A 25,602-nucleotide genomic window follows, 5' to 3' on the forward strand; every position below is an offset into this window, starting at 1 on the left:
TACTGACTCACGGCTTCCACAGTTTTCATTTTATCCTCTTTCATTCCCCTTATACATTTTAGCTGCACTTCACAGGGTTCTGCACAAAGGGAAAACTCAATACAAGTTGAATGCTTACCAGAATGGAACATCCTGACATTTCAGAACAACAGGCTCAGCTTGAGGTGTTTCAAAACGGCATGCACCAAGTGTCCTGAAAGTTGTTATAAGAGATTCAGCAGCTTTCACGTTGACCTCAATGAACAAAATTAAATGTTTGCTCATTTCATGGTTACCATGTTCCAATGCAAACAGCCTAGTATTTTTCCTGTTTTCTATTTACCTCCGTTACCTTGGCCATGTCTATGTTAAGACTGGATGGTACTCAAAGATGGTTGTCTGTGAGGGATGAGGGAGAGATATTTATGCCCAGAGTGGGGGCACCTCCTGTTCCAGGAGAGCTTGGAATCACTCCAGGCCAATGCCTACAGATTCAGAAAGTTAAAACAGAACCATCAGAGTTAATCCTCACACTCAAGGCGTTCAGTGTGTCTAGAACTAAGCCAAAATTCTATGAAGGGACAGGGTTGCCAAAGCCCATGGTGTAAACTATTCCCAAACTGTTCCCAGTTTGTTCTACTGAACTGCACGGCTGAAGAGAGAGGAAGTCCAGATAGCACTCTTGAATTTTTTCAAAGCAAGGGCAAAATGCCCCCACTCCCCTACCATCCTCACCAATATACAAAAGTAGGTGAGCCACTCCTGTTGAAGGCGCCACGAAGAGCATTCGGTCCTTCACCCATCCTGGCCCTGGTTTATGGCTGTGCTTGTATCGCTGCCTGTCGCTGGGTGCTCCGGGAAGGCAGGGCTAGGTCTGTCCTGCTCATGATTGTACCTCCAGAACCCAGCACACGCCTAACTTAATACGCTTTCATTCATTGCATAAATGAAATATAAGGTCAATGGAGAAGAAATGCCTGGGAAATATATGGCTGGGAACTGACTCTGCTTTCATAGAGAAGACTTTTGGATCCCACAGAGGGTGTCCCTTATACTAAGAAGGGAGTACTTCTGTTGGGATCATAACCTCTTTTTAAAACTAAGGTTATTTTTATCATTTTAACACCATTTGAAAGCACTGTAAAGCTTGGCTTTTTACTGGTTTATTTATTTACTTTTTAAGAGACAGGATCTCACTCAGGCTGGAGTGCAGTGGTGGAAACACAGCTCACTGCAGCTTCGAACTCGTAGACTCAAGTGATTCTCCTGCCTCAGCCTCCTGAGTAGCTAGGACTATAAGGCATGTACCACTGCACCTGGCCAAGTTCGGCTTTTTAAATGATTCTTACCCAGTTTTTATTTCAGAACAAAATGGCATATTTAAAAACCAACATTTTTCCTTCATATAAATTTGAATATAATATGCATATATATTTGAAATATATAATCTTTTGAAAATACTAAAAGAACAGAGATCAGAGGATACCATTTTCATAATGTTTTTCTCAATTTTCATGAAATTTGAAGAAGCTTAATTTTTATATTATGAAATATTTGTTGGAAAGTGTTTCTATTTTAAATCAAGATTATTTTTAAAGCTGGGTGCCATGGCTCATGCCTGTAATCTCAGGGCTTTGGAGGCCAAGGAGGGAGGATCATTTGAGCCCAGGAGTTTGAGATCAGCCTAGGCAATATAGCAAGAATTCGTCTCTACAAAAAAATCAAAAAATTAGCCAGGTATGGTAGAACAGCCTGTAGTCCCAGTTCTTGGGAGGCTGAGGCAGGAGGATCACTTAAGTCTGGGAGTTTGAGACTGCAATAAACTATGATCATGCCACTACACTCCAACCTGGACAACAAAGCAAGACCCTGTCTTTAAAAAAAAAAAAAAAAAGATTATTTTAAAATATTGCTTAAATTATCACGTAAATCATCTTATAGTTGCTCCCCCCAAAAAATCTTATGATACAGTTTATGCATGTGATATATAAATATAATAACATTAATCAGTTTCTCATGTGTCTTGTTTAGAATCTGCATAATGTTTGGTAAATCTCCTATAAGGGCTTTTTTTTTTTTTGAGACAGGGTCTTGGTCTGTGGCCCAGGCTGGAGTGCAGTGGTGCAATCTTGGCTCACTGCAACCTCTTCTGCCTCCTGGGTTCAAGCAATTCTCCTGCCTCAGCCTCCCGAGTAGCTGGGACTACCAGCGCGTGCCACCACACCCGGCTAATTTTTGTATTTTTAGTAGAGACGGGGTTTCACTATGTTGGCCAGGCTGGTCTCGAACTCCTGACCTCAGGTGATCTGCCGGCCTCAGCCTCCAAAAGTGCTGGGATTACAGGCGTGAGCCACTGCGCCCGGCATAAGGGCTTTTTAAATACTAATATATTGTCCAAATTTTCTACTATTGAGTTAATCACCATGAAGATTTCCACCTGGTATTTGACAAAAGAAAGTCCATGGCAAATCCCTAGATAGAATAGTCAATCCTCACTCCTCTGCATTGTATCCAAACAGCCTCTCCTCATTGGAGGGAGTGGCTGTACCGCCCAAGCTTCCTGAGTCGGAAGTGTGTCGGTTTGACTCTTTCTATTATCTGCTGGGTCTCCATGTCCTTGCCTTTCTCCTACTTATAAAACATGTGCCTCTCTCCCTGTGAGAAAGGAGAGGTGATCAGAATATTTCAAGGGCCGAGTGGAAATGCAAACAGGGCAATCTATGTGGTAAGCGGAAGTGGAACACGTCATGAAAGCTACACCTGGGAGGAGAGATCGGAAGCATCTCTCAGCCTTAGCAAAGGATTTCTAGATACAGGTGGCGGACACAAATTGCCTGTCAAGAGATTCACTTCATAACGAGGCCAGCCATGTAGAACAGTCCCAGCGCCACCAGCGGACTGCCGCCACCAGCCCATATCTTTGGGGCTCCAAGGCAGGCTGCAGGAATGACAGTCCTGCATTCTGCCGCAACAGCCACATCCCTGGAGGGTATGGGGGACAGAAAACGGGGTTAGTGCCATCAGCCCCTTCATGCTGCCCCTGCCAAACCATCAGTCAAACAAGGAGTAGAAAAGGCATGGGAATAAGAGAAAGGAGGAAGTGATCTGAAATTAGGCATGGTGGGGGATGGGCTTGGGTAGGCAGAAAGGAAATGGAAAAGGACATCCGTTTGTCTTCGGGATCTTTCTGTCATCTTTGGTTAACAGTTGAGGGGCATGCAACAAGCAAAAGGATGGAAGAATTGAATCACACTCTATCTTGACCGTGCCTTTTTCATGTTTTCCCCCAGCTTCGTGCACTCAGATGCCCATGAAAACACTGCACTCTTCTCCAGGCCCACACACAAACTGCACACATACACACACACGCACAGGCTCGCACACATTTCCCAGTGTCTTATTCGCGTCTGTTCACCTCTGTGCTTAAAACTGAACTGACAGTAGGGAGGCTGTGCTGTGGACAGTGCGGTGATCTCCTTTCCCACTATTTAGTTCCTGTATAAGATATCAGTTTTCCTGAACAGCACGGCAATATCACTCTCAAAGTCAAGATCGGTTCTAAATGTCTCCCTCGTGCAGAGGAGAACCCATTTTTCCTCCTGAGTCATCATGCTCTCCCTAACAAACTTCTAGGACCTCTCATTGAGGACACAGACAGGTGTGATGTTGCATCCAATGTGGCATTTCCAAGCCAGTTCTCAGCATCTAAGCTCCCTGTTGGCTTGACAGTGTCAAGCCAGGCCACTAGGCTAACTTCAGGACCTGCAGCTACTAGCTTTACGAAAAATCTGGCTTCAAGTCAGACTCAGATAAATCCCAGGGAGCAAGTTGAATAAGAAAAAGTTCAATGAAGGCCGGGCAAAATGGTTCACACCTGTAATCCCAGCACTTTGGGAGGCCGAGGCAGGCAGATCACCTGAGATCAGGAGTTTGAGACCAGCCTGGCCAACATAGGAAACCCCATCTCTAGTAAAAATACAAAAATCAGCCAGGCATGGTGGCAGGCACCTGTAATCCCAACTACTCGGGAGGCTGAGACAGGAGAATCGCTTGAACCCGGGAGGCGGAGGTTGCAGTGAGCCAAGTGCAGAGTAAGACTCTGTCTCAAAAGAAAAAAGAAAAGGCTCTCCCTCTCCCCCTCCCCCTCCCCCTCCCCCTCCCCCTCCCTCTCCCCTTTCTTCGGTCTCCCTCTCCTTTTTTCGGTCTCCCTCTGTTGCCGAAGCTGGACTGTGCTGCCGTGATCTCGGCTCGCAGCAACCTCCCTGCCTCGGGCTCCTGTGATTCTCCTGCCTCGGCCTGCCCAGTGCCTGGGATTGCAGGCGCGCGCCGCCACGCCTGACTGGTTTTTGTGTTTTTGGTGGAGAAGGGGTTTCGCCGTGTTGACCGGGCTGGTCTCCAGCTCCTGGCCTCGAGTGATCTGCCCGCCTCAGCCTACCGAGGCGCTGAGATTGCAGACAGAGTCTCGCTCACTCAATGCTCAATGTTGCTCAGGCTGGAGTGCAGTGGCGTGATCTGGGCTGGCTACAACCTCCACCTCCCAGCCGCCTGCCTTGGCCTCCTAAAGTGCTAAGATTACAGCCTCTGCCCCGCCAACACCCCGTCTAGGAAGTGAGGAGCGTCTCTGTCTGGCCGCCCATCGTCTGGGATGTGAGGAGCGCCTCTGCCCGGCCGCCACCCCGTCTGGGGGGAAGTGAGGAGCGCCTCTGCCCGGCCGCCATCCCGTATAGGAAGTGAGGAGCGCCTCTGCCCGGCGCCACCCCGTCTGGGGGGAAGTGAGGAGCGCCTCTGCCCGGCCGCCCCGTCTGGGAGATGAGGAGCGCCTCTGCCTGGCCGCCACCCCGTCTGGGAGGTGAGGAGCACCTCTGCCCGGCCGCCCCGTCTGGGAGGTGAGGAGCACCTCTGCCCGGCCGCCCCATCTGGGAAGTGAGGAGCGCCTCTGCCCCGCCGCCACCCCATATGGGAAGTGAGGAGCGCCTCTGCCCGGTCACTCCGTCTGGGAGGTGAGGAGCGCCTCTGCCCGGCCACCCTGTCTGGGAGGTGAGGAGCATCTCTGCCCGGCCGCCCCGTCTGGGAAGTGAGGAGCGCCTCTGCCCGGCCGCCCCTTCTGGGAGGTGAGGAGCGCCTCTGCCCGGCCGCCCCGTCTGGGAAGTGAGGAGGGCCTCTGCCCGGCCGCCCCGTCTGGGAAGTGAGGAGGGCCTCTGCCCGGCCGCTCCGTCTGGGAAGTGAGGAGCGCCTCTGCCCGGCCGCCCCCTCTGGGAAGTGAGGAGCGCCTCTGCCCGGCCGCCCCGTCTGGGAAGTGAGGAGCGCCTCTGCCCGGCCGCCCATCATCTGGGAAGTGAGGAGCGCCTCTGCCCGGCCACCCCGTCTGGGAAGTGAGGAGCACCTCTGCCCGGCTGCCATCCCGTCTGGGAGGAAGTGAGGAGCGCCTCTGCCCGGCCGCCCCGTCTGGGAGGTGAGGAGCGCCTCTGCCCGGCTGCCATCCCGTCTGGGAGGAAGTGAGGAGCGCCTCTGCCCGGCCACCCCGTCTGGGAGGTGAGGAGTGTCTCTGCCCGGCCGCCCCATCTGGGAGGTGAGGAGCGCCTCTGCCCGGCCGCCCCTTCTGGGAAGTGAGGAGCGCCTCTGCCCAGCCGCTCCGTCTGGGAAGTGAGGAGCGCCTCTGCCCGGCCACCCATCGTCTGGGAGGTGAGGAGCGCCTCTGCCCGGCCGCCCCTTCTGGGAAGTGACGAGCGCCTCTACCCGGCCGCTCCGTCTGGGAAGTGAGGAGCGCCTCTGCCCGGCTGCCCCCTCTGGGAAGTGAGGAGGGCCTCTGCCCGGCCGCCCCGTCTGGGAAGTGAGGAGGACCTCTGCCCGGCCACCCCATCTGAGATGTGAGGAGCGCCTCTGCCCGGCCGCCCCATCTGGGAAGTGAGGAGCACCTCTGCCCGGCCTCCCCATCTGGGAGGTGAGGAGCGCCTCTGCCCGGCCTCCCCATCTGGGAGGTGAGGAGCGCCTCTGCCCGGCCGCCACCCCGTCTGGGAGGAAGTGAGGAGCGCCTCTGCCTGGCCACCCTGTCTGGGAGGAGAGGAGCGCCTCTGCCCAGCTGCCCTGTCTGGGAGGTGTACCCAACAGCTCTGAAGAGACAGCGACCATCGGGAGCGGGCCATGAGGACGATGGCAGTTTTGTTGAAAAGAAGGGGGGGAAGTGTGGGGAAAGGAAGGAGAGATCAGATTGTTGCTGTGTCTGTGTAGAAAGAGGTGGGCATAGGAGACTCCATTTTGTTCTGACTAGGAGAAATTCTTCTGCCTTGGGATGCTGTTGATCTATGGCCTTTCCCCCAGCCCCCTGCTCTCTGAAACATGTGCTGTGTCAACTCAGGGTTAAATGGATTAGGGACGGTGCAAGATGTGCTTTGTTAAACAGATGCTTGAAGGCAGCATGCTCTTTAAGAGTCATCACCACTCCCTAATCTCAAGTACCCAGGGGCACAAACACTGCAGAAGGCCGCAGGGACCTCTGCCTAGGAAAACCAGAGACCTTTGTTCATGTGTTTATCTGCTGACCTTCTCTCCACTATTATCCTATGACCCTGCCATATCCCCCTCTCCGAGAAACACCCAAGAATCATCAATAAATACTTCATTAAAAAATTTTAAAAAAAAAAGATATACCCATTACCAGGATGGGTATATCTCACAAATCCAAGATTAATATTAGAAAAAAAACATGTGTCGGCCGGGCGCGGTGGCTCACGCCTGTAGTCCCAGCACTTTGGGAGGCCAAGGTGGGTGGATCACGAGGTCAGGAGATCGAGACCATTCTGGCTAATACGGTGAAACCCTGTCTCTACTAAAAATACAAAAAATTGGCTGGGTGCAGTGGCGGGTGCCTGTAGTCCCAGCTGCTCGGGAGGCTGAGGCAGGAGAATGGCATGAACCCGGGAGGTGGAGCTTGCAGTGAGCCAAGATCGCGCCACTGCACTCCAGCCTGGGCAAAATAGCAAGACTCCATCTCAAAAAAAAAAAAAAAAAGAAACAAAACGTGTCTTAGTCAATTTTCTGTTGCTATAGCTGAATACTACAGATCGGGTAATTTATAAAGAATAAAGGTTTATTTAGCTTACAGTTCTGAAGACTGAGAAGTCCAAGAACATGGCATTGGCATCTGGTGAGGGCCTTCCTGACATGGCAGAAGGCATCACATGGTGAGACAGAGAATGCTTCTAGCTCAAGTCTCTTTTCTACTCCTTATAAGCCACTAATTCCATCATGGAGGCCCCACTCTGATGACTTCATCTAATCCTAATCACCTCCCAAAGGCCTCACCTCCAAATACCATCAACATATTAATTTGGGGTGTTTCCAACACATGAACTTTTGGGGGACACATGCAAACCTTAGCAACATGTTTGATAAAATCTAACACATTAGGATTAAAACAAGAAAAAAACTCCACAAATAAGGAATAGAAAAGACCTTTCTAACCAGATAAAGGTTATCTACCAAAATACTTACCAGAGCTAACATCCTTATTGTTATTATTATTATTATCATTATTATTATTATTTTGAGGCAAGATCTCACTCTGTGTCCCAGGCTAGAGTGCAGTGGCATAATCATGGCTTACTGCAGCCTTGAGTTCCCAGGCTCAAGCAATCTTCCTACCCCAGCACCCCCTAGTAGCTGGGGATACCATACAAACATGCACCACCACATCCAACTAATTTTTAAATTTTTTGTAGAGACAGGGCCTCACTATGTTATCCAGGCTGGTCTCGAACTCCTGGGCTCAAGTGACCTTCCTACCTTAGCTTCTCAAAGTGCTGGAGTTACAGGCATGAGCCACCATGCCCAGCCTATATGTGTGTGTATGTATATATATACGTATATATATATATATACTTTTTTTTTTGAGACAGTTTCACTGTTTCCCCCAGGCTGAGGTGCAGTGGTGAGATCTCAACTCACTGCAACATGCGCCCCCAGGGTTCAGGCGATTCTCCTGCCTCAGCCTCCTGAGTGGCTGGGATTATAGGTACCCGCCACCACACCTGGCTAATTTTTGTATTTTTAGTAGAGACGGGGTTTCACCGTGTTGGCCAGGCTCGTCTCGAACTTCTGACCTCAGGTGATCCATCTGCCTGGGCCTCCCAAGTGCTGGGATTGCAGGCGTGAGCCACCATGCCCAGCCAATATATTTTTTAAAGCCAATTCTTCTCAAATTGATCTACAGATTCAATGTAATTTCAATCAAAATCCAAAAAAAAAAAAAAAGAAAAAAGAAAAGAAAAGAAAGAAAGAAAGAAAAAGAAAAAGCCCAATTAATGGGGGTTTCAAGCTTAGAGGAATGGAGCTGCTGGGGTTGTAAATTCAGGCAAACATTCAACACTAGAAAAACACCATAATGTTAGCACTGGAACCTCTGGGGGAGGCAATGGAGATGCAAGTTTTGAGAGATGATTCTGAAGAAGTTGAAAGAGGAGAGAAACAGCAGACAGCATTGCAGAGAGACTGCAGGCAGACTCCTTGGCAGGATCACCCTTAACTCCTCCAGGGTACCTGGCACAGGACAGGTGCCCAAGAAAAACCTGATGAGTCAATGAATGAATATGCAGTAACTGAAGCCTTCCCCGAAGAAGCAGAAGGTGGCAGGACAAGTTTCATGTTCTTGAGAAAGCCTGTGCCTGCCTGTGGAGAGCCCATCCTTCTTGCATTCTTAGGTGGGTTTTCTGAACTCGTGTCCTGGGGAAGCAGAAGGCAGTTCTGAGGTTCACTGAGCTAGAACAGCGTTTTGATACAAACAGACCTGGGCCCACTGAAAGAGTTATGCACTTGGCCAGAACACCACCTTGAGTTCAGTCAGAAAGCACATCTGTGCCTCATTGATAATGTAATAACCTATATTACATTCTCGGCCGAGAGCACCTGTGCATAGGCCAGAAATTCAGCCCAGGGCAACCATTCTGATGGAGGTGATATTAACAGCTCTCATTAAAACTGATGACTCTAGCAGTGCCCAGAAGCGCAGCTACAGTGAAGCGTCTGTCTGCATTTCCATTACAAGCCCCCATTTTTGGAGTTCATAACTCAACCATGGAAATATGCTTTGCATTGAACTGAAACCTGAAAAGAAAACTGTCACAGGGAAAAGAGAGTTGGACTTTTAGAGCCGTGAAATGTGTCAGTTGTCCACTACCATCTGTACACGTCCAACTCCATGTTAGAAGGAATGTTACTGTTTTCCTGCTCCTGTCTGGATGGTGGAAATGGAAGACTGAGGGTGGAGGACTCATTTCTGAGCTGGTCCAGAGGAAATCTGAATGTCTTAACTTTTATGTATATTGGGGATGCTAAGAGCTCTATCGTAATGAAAGTAACACTTGTATGACAATCATTTATCCTAGGTATTGTTTTGTTTATTGTTACCTGTACAAAACCAGCAAGCAAAGAACCCCTAGGGCTCAACCTGAGGCTTAAGGAGGTTACATAGGGCTGGATGTAACTTTCAACACCTTTCTCTGATGAAAGGGAGACCTGAAGGTATGCATTTCAATGCGTTTCAATGACGTGATTTGAAAGGACTCTGTTATCTTTTATTTTGACCAAAAAAAAAAAAAAAAGGTCTTGTGAAATGCATTCCTGTCATGGTTGGGCAGGTTAAAGCTCAATGGCCTGTATATCTATATCTCTGTCCCAGCTGGGAATGTAGAACAACTCTTACCCATACAAAAATATGAAGGATTAGGTTCATAGAAGACTGCTTTAAAAATATGAGCAGATTATAACTTCTGCTTTTTCTAATAAGTATTGTTTGGGAAGAAAAAGTCATTATTGTCTTCAGTATCTTCCAGTCCTTTCTCTAAACACCACAAGAATTACATGAAGACTGGAATCAGATCATGCTGTTTCTCTGCTTAAAATTCTTCAATGGTTTCTTATTGGGTTTCACATAGAATTCACACTCTTCACCATTGCCCATGAGGGCTATACAACCTGGCCTCTCAAGAGCCTTGTGGCCTCTTGTCATGTTGTCCACACCCAGTGATACTTGACTTTTTCCAGTTTCTCAGCTACATCAACCTTTTTTCTCCCGCCTCAGGGACTTTTCATTTACGAATCTCTTTGCCAGTTATGTTTCTCTTCCCACACTCAGAGCAGCTGGCCTCTTCATATCCTTTGAGCTTAAATGTCACCTCTGCCTGCCTGCTCCATCACCTCTCCTAACAACCTCCATCTCAACCCCCTGTTGGCTTCTTTTGAAAAATTGAGCACAGCTATTGTTTTACTAATCTGTTTTTGTACTTGTCCTTTATCTATGGCCATCTAGAAAGCATGCTTCATGAAAGTAGGGGCCTTGGCCATTATTGTATTCCCAGTGTCTAGTACAGACCATGTGCTCACTATTTGCTGAATAAATTGAGATTTATATATTACATAATGCATTATAAGTTTAAGCTTTAGTTGTCATTATTCTCTTTGTAGTATACATAATAGAATAATTTCTCCTTGATTTTTATATAACCTCCACTTTGCAAAGAGGAACTAGAATTCCCACACCAAATGACAGTCTTTGAAATTGGATGGATAAGGCAGACATGATGGCACACACCTGTAGTCCCAGTTGCTTCAGAGGCCAAAACAGGAGGACTGCTTGAGCCCAGGAGTTCAAGGCTACAGTGAGCTAAGCAGGTTCCACTGCATTCCAGCCTAGGTGATAAAACAAGGCCCTGCCAAGAAAGAAAAAGGAGGGAGGGAAGGAGGGAGGGAGGGAAGGAGGGAGGGAGGGAGGGAGGAAGGAAAGAAGGAAGGAAGGAAGGAAGGAAGGAAGGAAGGAAGGAAGGAAGGAAGGAAGGAAAATAAATACATAGGATGGATAAAGAAATTCTGTTCTTTTGCATCTTTCACTCTCTTTTTAGCATCATAAAATTGTGCTGAACTTCTGCAAAGAGTTTGTGTACCTAACCAAGGTGCTCCCCATGTCTCTTGAACTTGTAGATTCCAGGTTCTTCACTTGATGTACTTTGACCTCTGAATACTGAGACCACAAAAATATGTTCAGCGTTTTGCAAACCTTAGAAAAGTAGATATAAGAGCATTGATTAATATTCCAACTTGGCCTGATTCACTCAGAACATAAAACTTTGTCCTGGATAGGACTGGCTCAAGACCCCACAGCTAAAAAACGCCATCTGAGACCTGTGCCCAAGCCTTCTGATGCCAGATCTAGGCCTTAATTCAGGGAACTACTGCTGTCTCTGGAAAGGCAGGGTTAGTTAAGAATTAACAACCCATGATTCTCCAATTGAACCCTTCAAGCACTAGATCCTCATGCTTTTGCATGACTGGCTCCAGAAGTTTCTTTAAAAATCCAGTGCCCGTATCAGAAGTGGTAATACAATTCAAGGAAGCTGTCATTGTCAATCATCGTATATTGAGCAATTCTTTTTTTTTTTTTTTTTTAAGACAGAGCTTTGCTCTCATTGCCCAGGCTAGAGTGCAATGGCATAATCTCAGCTCACTGCAGCCTCCACCTCCCAGATTCAAGCGATTCTCCTGCCTCAGCCTCCTGAGTAGCTGGGATTGCAGGTGCCCGCCACCACGCCCAGCTAATTTTTTGTATTTTTAATAAAGACGGGGTTTCACCATGTAGGCCAGGCTGGTCTCAAACTCCTAACCTCAGGTGATCCACCCAGCCTCCCAAAGTGCTGAGATTATAGGCGTTAGCCGCCATGCCCAGCTCAGAAATACTTTACCTGATTCTTTTCCTCTCTGCCACTTGCTAAAATTTGGTTGACTGAAAGGAAAATAAGAAAAGGCTTAGATAAAATAAGAAGAATGTTTGCATAGGAATATGACCTTTAGCAAGTTGGTTACTCTCTAAGACTCGGTTTCCTAAGCTATAAAATGGGGATATAACCTATATGACCTACCTCACAGAGTCTTATTAAGACAATTAAGATAATTCATGTAGAGCTCTTAGCACAATGTATACAAAGGGCCCAATGTTAGCTCCTACTGCTGTTGTATTATTAATAATAACAATTCCAATGTAAGAGAAGCTCTAGAAACAAGAGAGCTTTTCTTTTCTTTTTGGACAGGGTCTTGCTCTATTGCTCAGGCTGGAGTTCAGTGCATAATCATGGCTCACTGCAGCCTCAACTTCTTGGGCTCAAGTGATCCTCCCACCTCAGCTTCCCAAGTAGCTGGGACTACAGGTGTGCCCCACCATGCCCAGCCAATTTTTTTAAATTTTTTTTTTGTAGAGATGATGTCTCACTGTCTCACTGTGTTGCCCCAGCTAGTCTTGAACTCCTAGGCTCAAGTGATCCTCCCACCTCAGCCTCCAAAGTGCTGGGATTACAGATGTGAGCCACCATGCCTGGCCTCTTTTCTTTTCTTTTAAAGGGAGGCTGGGAAAGCCGCAGAGCTAGTAGGAGCCAAGGCACATAGAGAGTGAGGTAGTAGCATGCCTAAGGTACACCGCAGCAGTTTCAGAATTCTGCTCCGAGTGGCCCTCCATCAAACTACTTCACCTCTCTGAAGTCTAGTTTGCTTACCTGTAAAGGAAAGATAATACCAACTCTAACCTAATTCACCAGGTTGTCAAGGATTCAAATAAGACACACATCTGTAAAAGCACTTTGTATCTCTTAATGGAAATGTTAGATATTGCTTTCACATATGTTACAGATAACTGGCTGTTGTTTCAATCAAGTCAGTGGTTCTAAACTTTGGCTGCAAATTAGAAGCACCCGGAAGCTTCAAAAAATCCAAATGCCCAGGCCACACCATAAACTAAGCCAGAACCTCTTCCGTGGGACCCAGGCCCAGTACTACTTGTGTGTGTGTGTGTGTGTGTGTGTGTGTGTGTGTGTGTGTGTGTGATGGAGTCTCACTCTATCGCCCAGGCTGGAGTGCACTGGCGAAATCTCGGCTCACTGCAAGCTCCGCCTCCCGGGTTCAAGCAATTCTCCTGCCTCAGCCTCCCCAGTAGCTGGGACTACAGGTGCCCACCATCACGCCTGGCTAATTTTTTGTATTTTTAGTAGAGACGGGGTTTCACTGTGTTAGCCAGGATGGTCTCAATCTCCTGACCTCATGATCTGCCTGTCTAGGCTTCCCAAAGTGCTGGGATTACAGGCATGAGTCACCGTGCCCGGCCCCAGTGCTACTTTTGTAAAGCTCCCCAAGTGATTCCAATATCCAACCAACATTAAGAGTCAAGAAATAAAATGTTTCTTAAACCTTCCCAATGATAAGGACCCCCAGAGTCCCACCATACCTACAGAATCAGCCTTTGAAGGGAAGGGGGCGTGGAGTCTATTTTCAACGGGCATCCTTAGCTGACTCTTAACAGCAGGCAATTATGAGAAACAATGTGTTGAATCATAGTCTGAGAGTTGGAAGGGATATTGTTTAAAGTCTTCACCCTTGAATCATCTCAAAACCATGTGAAACTTTATGAATCCCACGAACGAAAGGCCAATGTGTGTTAACCCACTACATGAACAATAAATAATACGACTGTTAGCTATTTCTCTGTGCTGGAATCATCACCAGCCTCTCAGTTCCATTTAGTTCCTGAACTTTCTAGTTCAGGAAATTTTGACTGACTGAAGAGATTTGCAACGATAAGAAACTTTTCTGAATCAAACAATTTGGGATGCCAGGAAACGCATAGAAAGAATCATTTAAAAAGAAATATTCAAATATTGTGAAATAAAATAATAAGTTGAGCTTTTTGATGTGCAGAAAGAGAACTGACCTCCAGATGGTACAGACACAACTAAATTTTTGTTATTTTTCTTTCAAAAGGAAATATTGCACAGTTCTATAAAGCTTACCCTATTGAAGCTCACATGGGAAAGATAGGCAGATCACATTTAATGTAAATAACATACAAACAAGCTACTATGTCGCAGAAAAGTGGAAAATATCGTGGAAAAAAATATAATCAACCGCTGATATGCAAGTTGTAAAACTCTGCTCAACTCTGTGCAATTTCCCTCATCTACCATTTTGAAAGCATCAAACTGCCAGAACGGTTGGTCTATCAGCTTCTGCTGAACATTCTAATGTTGTCATTGAAAAGTTAAGCTTTGTGGAATTCTATTCCCTCTGGGGTCACATTTACCTGCATGGCCTAAGAAGTTAACCTTAAAATATTTTCTCCTTTCTATTTCTTGCACTGTTTTGAGTCCAGCCTTCATCTCAGCTTTGTTTGAGCCATAAATACTGTCAATATTAAGAGACTATATTTATTTCTAAGCTTTTTAAGAAGAAAGATAATGGAGATTGATTTTAATAAATAGATGAGTTTCAGATATTTGCATTTCCTTTATAATGGCTTCATATCGGTTACTCAGTTCTAAACTTTGTCAGATAAGGCATTGGGGAATAACAATGCTGGATCCAGTTTGAATTATGTCTTTGGAAATTATAGCCACTTGTTCCATGTAATAAGCGCTTGTTTTAATGTGCATTCACCATGCCCATTTCTTAGTATCTCTTTTTATTTTTGATAAAGTGTTTTAATAGAGAATATCACTGTAGCCTACCTTTTAATAGTATGAAATAACAAGACATTATTGCCAGGTTTGTTTACATTTGGAGAAAGTCCTTATCATTAATAAGAGGGTATACTATAAATGCTTGGAGTCCCATGCCCCAGGGAGGTGTGGCAGCTAACAGCTGAAATCTGACTTGTGAGGAGCTAGTGCACATGATACCTTGAGCAAGAGTAGAACTATGGGCACTCCCAGTTGTGTGCCCTCCCTCTCAATTGGTTTTTGTCTTTTTTTATTTCTATTTTTTCTGGGATACGGTCTTGCTTTGCTGCCCAGGTTGGAGTGTAGTGGCACAAGCCTCCTAGGCTCAAGCAGTCTTCCCACCACCACTTCTCAAGTAGCTAAGGCCACAAGCACACACCATTATGCCCAGCAAAGTTTTCAAATATTTTATAGAGACAAGGTCTCACCATGTTGCCCAGGCTCAAGCAATCCTCTCACCTCAGCCTCCCAAAGTGCTGGGATTATAGGTGTGAGCCACCACCCCCAACCTAGTTTCTTTAGGTTTGTAATTTTTTGTACTTTCCTGTTCTTTGTTGAGTCATTTCATTGTTAAATTGCATGTTTGATTGCATTGTTAGATTGCATGTTTGGATGCCCACCCTGATGTCCTCATTTTAATTTAATTACCTCTGTAAAGATCCTATCTTCAAATAAGGTCATATTCTGAAATATTCAGTATATGAATCTGAGGGGTGTGGTGGGGCACAATTCAACCCTCAACAGTACTATTATACATGATTATTTTAAAGATTGTTCCTATATCCTCAAATCATAGCTGATAAATGAAAATAAATTTTGGAAAGAAAACGTTAATTGTGACGATGTTCTTTGGAACAGGACTTTACTGGTATTTGGCAGGTGAGCGGGTACCTCCCACAACTGTGAAAATGATCATCTCCCAGTCAGCTGTCTCCCAGTGTACAATTATTTTCTGTGGTACACCATAGACCGATATACACTTATGTTATAGATTTGGCTTCTGTGCTCCTAAGAGCCAAACTCTATAGCAAAAGCTGTATTCAACAGGGCAGAATTTCTCTTTTGGTTGCCGGGACAGCAAGAGGATGGACAGACTAAGACCTTCCTGGTATAGACAAGGAAACAGGCCAGAAACAGGGAAGAGGGTGGCTAAGGTCACAGGGCTAGTTAGTGGCAGCCCTGGAACTAGATCTTGGGTCTCCCAACTCATAAGCTGGTGCTCTTTTACCAAACCACACTATCCTCCACCCCAGGTATCCCTCACCTTACCTGCCAGCTATCAAAACCACCCACTGCTCGCTGGCAATATATGCTTTTCCTCACTGACTTTAATATTTTTAAAGATTTTTTTTGTATTCAACTGATCCTAATTGCTAAGTAAGTACATTACTGATACCCATGAGCAGAATTAAAATTGGGGAGTTATACCTTTGGTGATTGTTTCCCTAAAAACCTGTCAACTCCCACCCCAAAAAATCTAGGCATCTAATTTACATAAGGTAGTGGGTTTCTTGACCCTTCGGATCCAATTTTTTGGCTAAAACTTGCTTTATCAGCCAGAATTGTAGATATATGCTCCAAAGTGGAGAAAAAAATTTGTCCGAGATGTCAAACTAGTGGCAGTTAGTGATTACTTTTGAAAACAAAAAAACCAAAAGGCTCTTACCTTCTGTTTTACCAGTTCTTGGTTAATACACCATCACTGATATTAGAGGTTTGGATTTTAGATATCTTCAACCTAATTCAGCCACTTTACAAGTAAGGAAATGGTAGCCTGGGCAATGGCATGTCCGAGGCCATTCAGTTAAAGAGAAATCTAGGGACAGGTCTTTGTCTCTGGGTCTCTGGACATCTCATCCACAGCTTTTTTTTTTTTTTTTTTTTTTTTTTGAGACAGAGTCTCACTCTTGTTCACCCACACTGGAGTGCAGTGGTGCAATCTTGGCTCACTGCAACCTCTGCCTCTTGGGTTCAAGTGATTCTCCTGTCTCAGCCTCCCAAGTAGCTGGGATTACAGGTGCCTGCCACCACGCCCGGCTAATTTTTGTACTTTTAGTAGAGACAGGGTTTCACCATGTTGGTCAGGCTGGTCTCGAACTCCTGACCTCAGGTGATCCACCTGCCTTGGCCTCCCAAAGTGCTGGGATTACAGGTATGAGCCACTGCGCCCGGCTCATCCACAACTCCTAATACCACTTCTACTGCTGCCTAATGGTTATGTTAGCACATTCCTAAGCTACAGGAAGTTTATTTTTCCCCATGAAGATAGAAGAAATACTAACCCTAATGTTCCTTAGTGACTTGATGCTTTACCATGTAGCTCTGTTACGTCACACTCACAATATTAGTTTTAAAGAACAGACTGTTTTCCAAATATATGTATTTAATGTGACTATCTTCTGACTATTCACTGATGTTACCAACACCTAAACTTACTTGTGTAGGGAAATGCCATGCACATTAACTTTTAATATTTTTTAAAACTCTATAAAACTTTTGTTTTATTTTATTAGAAGGGAAATGTTTTTATGTTTCCTTTAGATGTCTTCAAAATTCATGTTTTTGTAACTTCTTTTCAGGGTTATTAAATCAGGTTAAACTAAGCCCCAGCGAAGGTGTTTCAGAGTTTGAAGCCTGGCATATCAGCCAACTCTACAAAGTGGTCTCAGAATAGAGGATATTCTGAGATGTAGAGTCCATGCATGAACACTAATCTTAGAACATTAAACTTACCGTGTTAAATGGATTTCCGGAAGTTTCTCTGTGGAAGTCTTGGAATAGTCCTCCCTTCCTTTTCTCGAGCCAAGAAAACTCTGAACTAGAACAATTCGATTTCAATTTGTGGAAAAACTATATTCAATGAGCCAAACACCGTGCTGAGAGTTTTGTAGGGGGCGGGAGAAAGGGGCATTTGGATCACTGTTGTGTGTTAGTTACTAAAATATCTGGATTTCTATTTAAATGTTCTGAGATATATTTTCAAGCTTTGTTTCTGAGGGGTATTTGCAAGCTTCATTTTAAAGTCCGAGAACCCGAAGAATGAAACTCGCTTTTGTGTCATAGTTATTGTGTTATATGTTAAGCATTTGGAAGGGACCCCAGTGAGGCCTCACTCAGGAAGCAGTTACTGCCTCTCTTATCGTCCTGAAGGCGATTTGTTTCAAAGTTGATAATCCCTAGGGCTGTGAGAGTGTCCCACATCTGCCCTGAATTGAAAACAGATTCCCATTTAGAGCCTTACATCAGTGCTGCGGATTCATGCGATCTCAGTCAGAGAGGAAGTCAGAGACCATTTGGACGTATGGCCAGCAGCTCACTTCATGGAGGAACAAGATTGCAGGGTATGTAGGCTGTCTGTTTTCAAATTTTAAGACTGTTTTTGGTGTCCTTCTGACATTTAGACTGATATATTCAGGAAAGGACTATTGTGGGAAACAGGTATAAAGTAACTGTCAGTATCTAGGGATTTTCAGTGCTACTGATGAATTCATCAAAATTCCGAGGGCGCTAGGCAGCGACTGCTTCAGAATTCCTTCACCGGGCTTTGCCATTTTTGTGACTTACCATTCATTATATAAGATATATTTATATAATTATGTAGATATTTATTTTCCCCCAAGACTCTAAAAAAGGTTTTGTAAGCCAAGAAAAGTTTTTCCTGTTAAAGACCAGAGCTTTTCCAGCCTCTGCTTATCTATGAAAACTTTTTTAAAGATTTGCACACACGCTAAGAATGAAGGATGTAACGATATATTTCATATTGCAACCCCCAGGGGATCGGGACCATCCGATTAACCATTTAGTATCTAATATTCTACTGAAGGAGTTTTCTTCTCAGGTTGCTGAACAACTTTGTTTCCGTCTTCGTCTTCTCTGTGGAAATTGTATTCTATAGATTGTGAAGGTCTTTTCCTTTTTAATTAAAAAAGCGGTTTAGATTTGGGCTGAACGTGGGGGCTCATGCCTATAATCCCAGAACTTTGAGAGGCCGGGGCGGGAAGGTTCCTTGAGCCCAGGAATTGGAGATCAGCCTGGGCAACATGGCGAAACACTGTCTCTACAAAAATTACAAAAATTAGCTGGGCATGGTGGCATGCAACTGTAGTCTCAGCTACTTGGGAGGCTGAGGCAGGAGGATCTCTTGAGCCCAGGATTTCTGGGCTGCAGTAAACTATGATCACACCACTGCACTCTAGCCTTGGTGACAGAGTGAGATCTTGTCTCTTCTTTTTTAAATTTTTCTTTTTTTTTTTTTTTTTTTGAGACAGAGTCTCCCTCTGTCATCCAGGCTGGAGTGCTGTGGTGCGATCTCAGCTCACTGCAACCTCTGCCTCCTGAGTTCAAGCAATTCTCCTGCCTTGGCCTCCTGAGTAGCTGGGATTACAGGCACCCACCCCCACGCCCGGCTAATTTTTGTATTTTTCATGGAGACAGGGTTTCACCATGTTGGCCAGGCTGGTCTTGAACTCCTGACCCCAGGTGATCCACCTGCCTCAGCCTCCCAAAGTGCTGGGATTACAGGCGTGAGCCACCACGCCCAGCCTGACCCTGTCTCTTAAGAAAAAAAAAAAGAAAATAGATTTTTTCGTGAAAAATAATTAAAGAGTACAGAGGTCATGAGGTAGAGTCTGAGAGCCCAACCACTCGATGCATGGATGCTGACCCCAGCCTGGCCTGAGGGCCCCTCCTGCCCCTTCTGTGCTTCTGGCCTCGGCTTTGGTGAGTTGAGGCCTCTCAGGTGGGCTTCTGGAAGGCTGCTTTGCTCACTACTGTCTCTGAGGAGCTGAGAACACTGCCTGGTACTGTTGGTGCCCAGTCAATACTTGTTGAATGAAAGTAGAATTAGGGAAGGGAACTCTAGAAGAAATGTCAGTTTGGGCATTTAACCTAGTGAGGCTTTGCTTGGGCAAATTTCTCCTCGCCATCTTGGTAGGATTGCAACCAGAAGGAGAGACTGGGTCATTGAGAGAAAAGTGCTAGACTGCCAGTCAAAGCAACTATGTATGAAACATAGAATTCCACGGTCATGGGATGAACGAAGCAAAAAATGTCCGAAATATGAGTTGTGAGAGGTAACAGTCATGCCCTAGAGGGTGCTCAGGAGTCCAAGGGAGGCTGGTAAATGGGAGAAAGCGAACAGACACGGCTGGCAGGTTCTCCTTTCAACTTGGGACAGATGGGCTCATCAAAAATGTTCCAACAGAACAAAGCCTCCTCTTGTTACATGCGCTTCCCCTGGTTTCAGAAACAATACGTTCAGAGCAGCCTAGTTGGCAGGTAATGTTTTCAGTCCAAATGCCAAAACTCTGGTCCCTCTTGACTGGTTGCCCGCAGTTCTTTAAAGAGGGAAGGTTTTTTCAGGTGCCAAAATTTGACTGCAAACTCTGTCATGGGACTATGCCCTCTTAATCCCAGCGAGACAGAGGCTTTCTTTCAGAAAAGGAGGCAAGCACATTTGGGTTTTTGTGCTGAAGATGCAAAAAGATGTATTGATGAACTCAGACAGAAAGGGGAATTATCAGCCTTAGGAATATCGTTCCTGCCCTAAAGAGACAAGTGAATGAGCCTTGAAATCTATAGAAACAGTTCCAGTTCAGACAAGCTTCCTTTGTGGGAGATGATTGTGCATATATCTTATTTTAACTAACCTAATTAATCTACCTGATTAATTTATCAACCTCAGAAGTTTGGGGAGAAACTAAAATCAGTGTGGCAGAGACTTCCACAGTGATACCTGGATTATAAATTTACTGTTACCTCAAAGAAAATCCAGATCCAAAATCTCTCTGCCTCTTTTCCAGTAACAAACCCAGCACATCTTCATTTAGGGCAATATCCTCTTGCCCTGCCCCTCGTCTAATTTACAGCCCCATATTTGGACACCAGGGATTCAATGACCTACCACCAAGGCACCAATGGGTGGTGCCACCATGCCAATTCACAGAACTCGTGGCTCTTCGAGGTTTTGTAAGCCATTGTTTAGAATTCAGAACACATTATCCCCCAGAAACAAGGTTAGGCTCCAGCTCTACTCCTGAATGCAAATTTATCCTAAAATACAGAGAATCTGCTACAAGCATCTGGAAAGGGGAAGAAAGAACTTCCATCATACTGTTTAATGGCATTGGAGAATATATTTTACAATGAACGGTAATAATGTTCTCGAGAACATTTTTAATATCCTTGAGAATTCATTCTTGGCCCTGGACATCATTTGTTTCTTGGTCTGGACCCTAACCACCTATTCTGGGTGCTTTGTCTCCTGCTGCTTCCTTGAATGGTACCCTAGGCTGAAGTCCAAGAAAATTATTTGCATATACTTTTCCACTTGTGGTTTCTTTTGCCTAGACTGTCTTATTCCTCTTCTAATTCCTGGCAAACTCTTCATCAGCTCAAACATTCACACAGTTAATATACTCCTCTGTGATGCCCCAGTCAAACTTCCACCTCTCTACTCTCTTGGCCACAAACCCCTCTAAGAAAATTTTGCAGACAACTTCAAGTGGTTCCTCCATTGACCTTCCAAAATTCCAAGGACCCCAGTTCAAAACTCTGCCTAGGAAATATTAGAAATTCCCCTCCCTAGCTCGCTTGCATTTCCATAAGATATTAAAAGTACCACTATGTATTTACATTAATCACATTATATTGCAATTATTTTGGGGCGTGTGGTCTCACTCTGTCACCCAAGCTGGAATGCAGTGGCATGATCATGGCCCATGGCAGCCTTGAACTCCTGGGCTAAAGCAATCCTCCTGCCATAGCCTCCCATGTAGCAGGGACTTTAGGCATGCATGATCACAACCAGCTGATTTTTTATTATTTGTAGAGACAGGGTTTCACCATGTTGCCCAGGCTTATCTCAAACTCCTGGTCTTAAGCAATCCTCCTGCCTCAGCCTCTCAAAGTGTTGGGATTTCAGGCATGAGCCACTGTGCCTAGCCTACTTCTACTTTTTTGTGTGGGAGGAATTATGAGTAGTGGGAAAAGACTGGAGCTTAGAGTTAGAGCATATAGGCACCAACACTGGCTCTCTGATTTCCAGCTGTGTGGCCTTGGATAAGTTAATTATCTCTCCATTTTTGCTTTTCTTCATTTGTAAGATGAGAGTAATACCTGCCTGTAAGGAGTTGTTGTAAGGATTAAATAATAATCCATCTAAAAGCCCTAGCCTAGTGCTTAAACCATACAAAGTGAAAGATAAATGTTAATAAAATATGAATCTAAATTTGAAATGGTGGACATAGAACTCTGAAGCCAGAAGGAACTTGCGTCTCTTCCGTCCAGCCTTGGACTGTCTCCTTTTGCGACTCACCCCCTTCAGTTTGAGGCAGCATGTCAGTAGGCTGGCATTACCTTTTTACAGCCACTTCTCAGATCACTTCGGTGACTAAAATAAAATAAAACTTAGAAGAGTAAGAGAAAAGAGGAACAGTGCCCAGTCAATTTGTAAGTGTGAGAATGAAAAAGTAAGCTAGGATGGAGGAAGAGGGAACAAAGTACATGCAAAGGGAAAAGGGAAAGGATGATGAGAAAGCTGAGAGCCGGTAGTAGCAAAGGGAGACGGAGAGAAGAGAAACTGCACCGCTGGGAAATTGCACTTCCAGGATCATAGAAGAAGCAATTGTTCATTTAAATATATACACCTGCAAGTGCACTCCTGTGCATTTTTTACCCAAGAAGTGCCTTGTATAGTTCCAAGTACTTCACATAAATAATCATGGTAGCCTGACACAGTGGCTTGCACCTGTAATCCAAGCTACTTGGGAGGCTGAGGCAGGAGGATCACTTGAAGCCAGGAGTTAGAGACAAGCCTGGGCAACGTAGCAAGACCCCCATCTCTAAAAAATAATAATAATGATGATAATTATGTGTTACTAAAACTTACATACCACTTACTACATGCCAGGCACTGTTCTAAGCTCTTTAGACATATTAACTCATTTAATCCTCACAACAACACAGTGTGGTAGACGCATAAAAATCCCTAGTTTACTGATAAAGAAAGGGGACACACGAATAGTCCCATAACTAGGATATATGGGAGCCAGTATTTGAACCCAGAGAGTCTGCCCCCAGAGACTTGCACTCTTAATGGAAATGACAACCATCATGCAGAAATGCACCCGCAGCTGAGGTGGCTCCTGGCATGGTCAGGTGGCCAGTGTGGCCACTACAGCCAACAGCACAGTAAAGTCCAGCCTGGTGGACATTCCCACTGCTATACTTTCCAAAATACCATGCTAACACCTGAGAAGTTAGAATGGTAGCATTGTATGGCATGGAGAGACACTGGGTTCACTGTGCTCAGACCAGCCAGCTGCTTCTATTGAGAGTGCCAGGAAAAGTTGGACCCGGGGTCACTGGGCAAACTCTCTGGGGACAGACACAGGGCAGAAGTGGGTTGATCTCAGCCTCCCATATAACACTGCAGCGTTAGAAGGACATTATCCTTATTCCAGGTAATGTCCAGGAAATTCTACAAAAATTCTTTCCGAAAGTTTGCAGACATTATTGACACTCCAATAGTCTTCCAAATATGAAAATAAAGACAATTGTGCTTTATTTTTAAGAACATCTATTTTGACCTTCTTTTAAAAGAGACAAAATATGCGGGGTTTTGTTATGTTTTGTTTTTTGAGACAGAGTCTTGCTCTGTCACCCAGACTGGAGTACAGTGGTGTGATCTCAGCTCACTGGAAGCTCTGCCTCGCGGGTTCAAGCGATTCTTCTGCCTCAGCCTCCTGAGTAGCTGGGACTACAGGCGCGTGCCACCAAGCCTAGCTAATTTTTGTATTTTTAGTAGAGACGGGGTTTCATCATATTGGCCAGGCTGGTCTCAAACTCCTGACCTCGTGATTCGCCTGCCTCACCCTCCCAAAGTGCTGGGATTACAGGCATGAGCCGCCGCCTCTCCCGGACTTGTTTTGTTTTTGTTTTTGTTTTTGTTTGTTTTCTTGTTTTGTTTTTTGAGACGGAGTCTTGCTCTGTCACCCAGGCTGGAGTGCAGTGCATGATCTCAGCTCCCTTCAATCTCTGCCTCCCGGGTTCAAGTGATTTTCCTGCCTCAGCCTCTTGAGAAGCATTATAGGCACCCATGCCCGGCTAATTTTTTGTATTTTTAATAGAGACAGGGTTTCACAATGTTGACCAGGCTGGTCTCAAACTCCTGACCTCAGGTGATCCACCAGCCTCGGCCTCCCAAAGTGCTGGGATTACAGCCGTGAGCCACCGCACCCAGCCGGGAGAGGCTTATTAAATGTCTGCCCACATCTTGGTCTCAATTTTTTTTTCTCATTACAGCCTGGCTGGGGAACATCTTACCTAAAAACTCATTTGTGTAAAATTCTATCTCCTTTGGAGCATTTTTAGGTCTTTTCACATGTCCTCAAAAGAAATACTGAATTAAATTAAATTTTAATTTTAATTTAATTTACTTTTAAATTTAATTTAAATTCTGAATAAAAGGCCTTACATAAACTGACTAAAAAGAGCTTAACTATGCAAAAGTAGGTTAAATAGAACAAGGCACTTTCAAGTATATGAAACAATCCCATCATTAGAAAAAAGTAAATTCTGGGCTCACTTCAGCAGCACATATACTAAAATTGGAACGATACAGAGAACACTAGCATGGCCCCTGTGCAAGGATGATGTGCAAATTTGTGAAATGTTCCATATATTTTTTAAATAGTTAAAAAAATCTGCAGGTGCAATAAATACATAATATAAACACTAAATTAAGTTAGGTATGCCCTTGGAGGAACTAATTATTTTCATCATTAAACTGCTCCCAAATGCCAAGAAAATATAGAACACTAAAATGAAACCTAGACTCTCGAAGGTCTAGAGGTTGAATTTTAAGCAAACTCTTCATTGAGCAAATGAATCTTTTTTTTTTTTAATAGAGACAGAGTCTCGCTCTGTTGCCCAGGCTGAGTGCAGTGGTGCAATCTCAGCTCACTGCCACCTCCACCTCCTGAGTTCAAGCAATTTTCCTATCTCAGCCTCCCAAGTAGCTGCCATGCCCGGCTTATTTTTTGTATTTTAGTAGAAACGGGTTTCACCATGTTACCCAGGCTGGTCTTGAACTCCTGAGCTCATGCAATCCTCCTGCCTCGGCCCCCAAAAGTGCTAGGATTACAGAGGTGAGCCACCGCACCCAGCCAAGCAAATGAATCTTTAAGAAACTGTATTTAGGCCACCTGGCTACTTGGCAGGGCTGTTGTGAGGATAACATGAGATTTAATGAATGTAAATCTCCCAGCCTAATGCCTAGCACGTAGTGGACACTCACTCAATAATACTTTGTTGAAAAAATGTTCAATCACTTGGCCAAGCCAACTCAGCTATCCCATTAGGTTCTGGTTGCCATGGGGTAGCATGGATTATCATCATGGATAATTCTAAGATTACACAAAAACACTTCCTAGAAACAGCAATTTGCTGGGAAACAAAAATCCCAGAATGTTGGGATTTGCTTTCTAACCTTTTACAAAAGGATAAATTAGAGTTATGACTGAGTTGATCTGAGAATTCAATGAAATTATGTTCATCTATCCATCCATTCATCATCCTTTTAAAAAATATTGATTGTCAGAAGCGGTGGCTCATACCTGTAATCCTAGCACTTTGGGAGGCTGAGGTAGGCATATCACTTGAGTTTGAGGCCAGGTTGGCCAACATGATGAAACCCCGTCTCTACTAAAAAGACAAAAATTAGCTGAGTGTGGTGGCGCATGCCTGTAGTCCCAGTTACTCGGGAGGCTGAGACAGGAGAATTGCTTGAACCTGGGAGGCAGAGGCTGCAGTGAGCCAAGATCACGCCACTGCACTCCAGCCTGGGTGACAGTGAGACCATGTCTCAAAAAAAAAAAAATATCCTCCCCCTGCATCACTCCCCGCTCCGACATTCCCCGCAACATTCCCCCCTAACATCATTACCCTACAACATTCCCCCCCGACATATAAAAAAAAAAGATTGTGTATTTTCAACACGGCGAGGATTGTTCTTGTACTTGGTTGATGGTGGTGAACAGACCAGCCAAGGTCTCAGCCCCATGGAACTTACATCCTCCCATGAAGCATTTGACATGCA

The 25,602-nt window shown here is 45.0% G+C and overlaps 1 protein-coding gene, 1 long non-coding RNA gene and 1 other non-coding gene across 6 annotated transcripts in view; 2 read left to right on the forward strand and 1 right to left on the reverse strand.

The window, feature by feature from the left end:
* LOC129060101 (uncharacterized) overlaps positions 1–17,987 on the reverse strand; it is a 36,643-nt gene extending 18,656 nt beyond the window's left edge. The window contains exons 1-5 of one of the 2 annotated variants that reach the window (XR_008526527.2): positions 17,746–17,987; positions 17,238–17,322; positions 11,709–11,749; positions 10,914–11,026; positions 119–193 (exon numbers count right to left, since the gene is read on the reverse strand). This is a non-coding gene — a long non-coding RNA (uncharacterized LOC129060101). The remainder of the gene's footprint in view (positions 1–118; positions 194–10,913; positions 11,027–11,708; positions 11,750–17,237; positions 17,323–17,745) is intronic. The other variant, XR_008526526.2, reaches the window with a different exon arrangement.
* Positions 17,578–25,602, forward strand: part of SASH1 (SAM and SH3 domain containing 1) — a 281,596-nt gene continuing 273,571 nt past the window's right edge. Inside the window, exon 1 of one of the 3 annotated variants that reach the window (XM_063725047.1) lies at positions 17,578–17,845. In XM_063725047.1, coding sequence (XP_063581117.1) covers positions 17,825–17,845 — 21 coding nt within the window. In that variant the 5' untranslated portion in view covers positions 17,578–17,824. The remainder of the gene's footprint in view (positions 17,846–25,602) is intronic. The other 2 variants (XM_063725046.1, XM_054558281.2) reach the window with 2 other exon arrangements.
* Positions 24,083–24,189, forward strand: LOC112133958 (U6 spliceosomal RNA). The gene has a single exon (XR_002915556.3). It is a non-coding gene; the product is annotated as a U6 spliceosomal RNA (small nuclear RNA).

The sequence above is a fragment of the Pongo abelii genome, chromosome 5 (genome assembly GCF_028885655.2).
Source record: "Pongo abelii isolate AG06213 chromosome 5, NHGRI_mPonAbe1-v2.0_pri, whole genome shotgun sequence".
NCBI lineage: Eukaryota > Metazoa > Chordata > Mammalia > Primates > Hominidae > Pongo > Pongo abelii.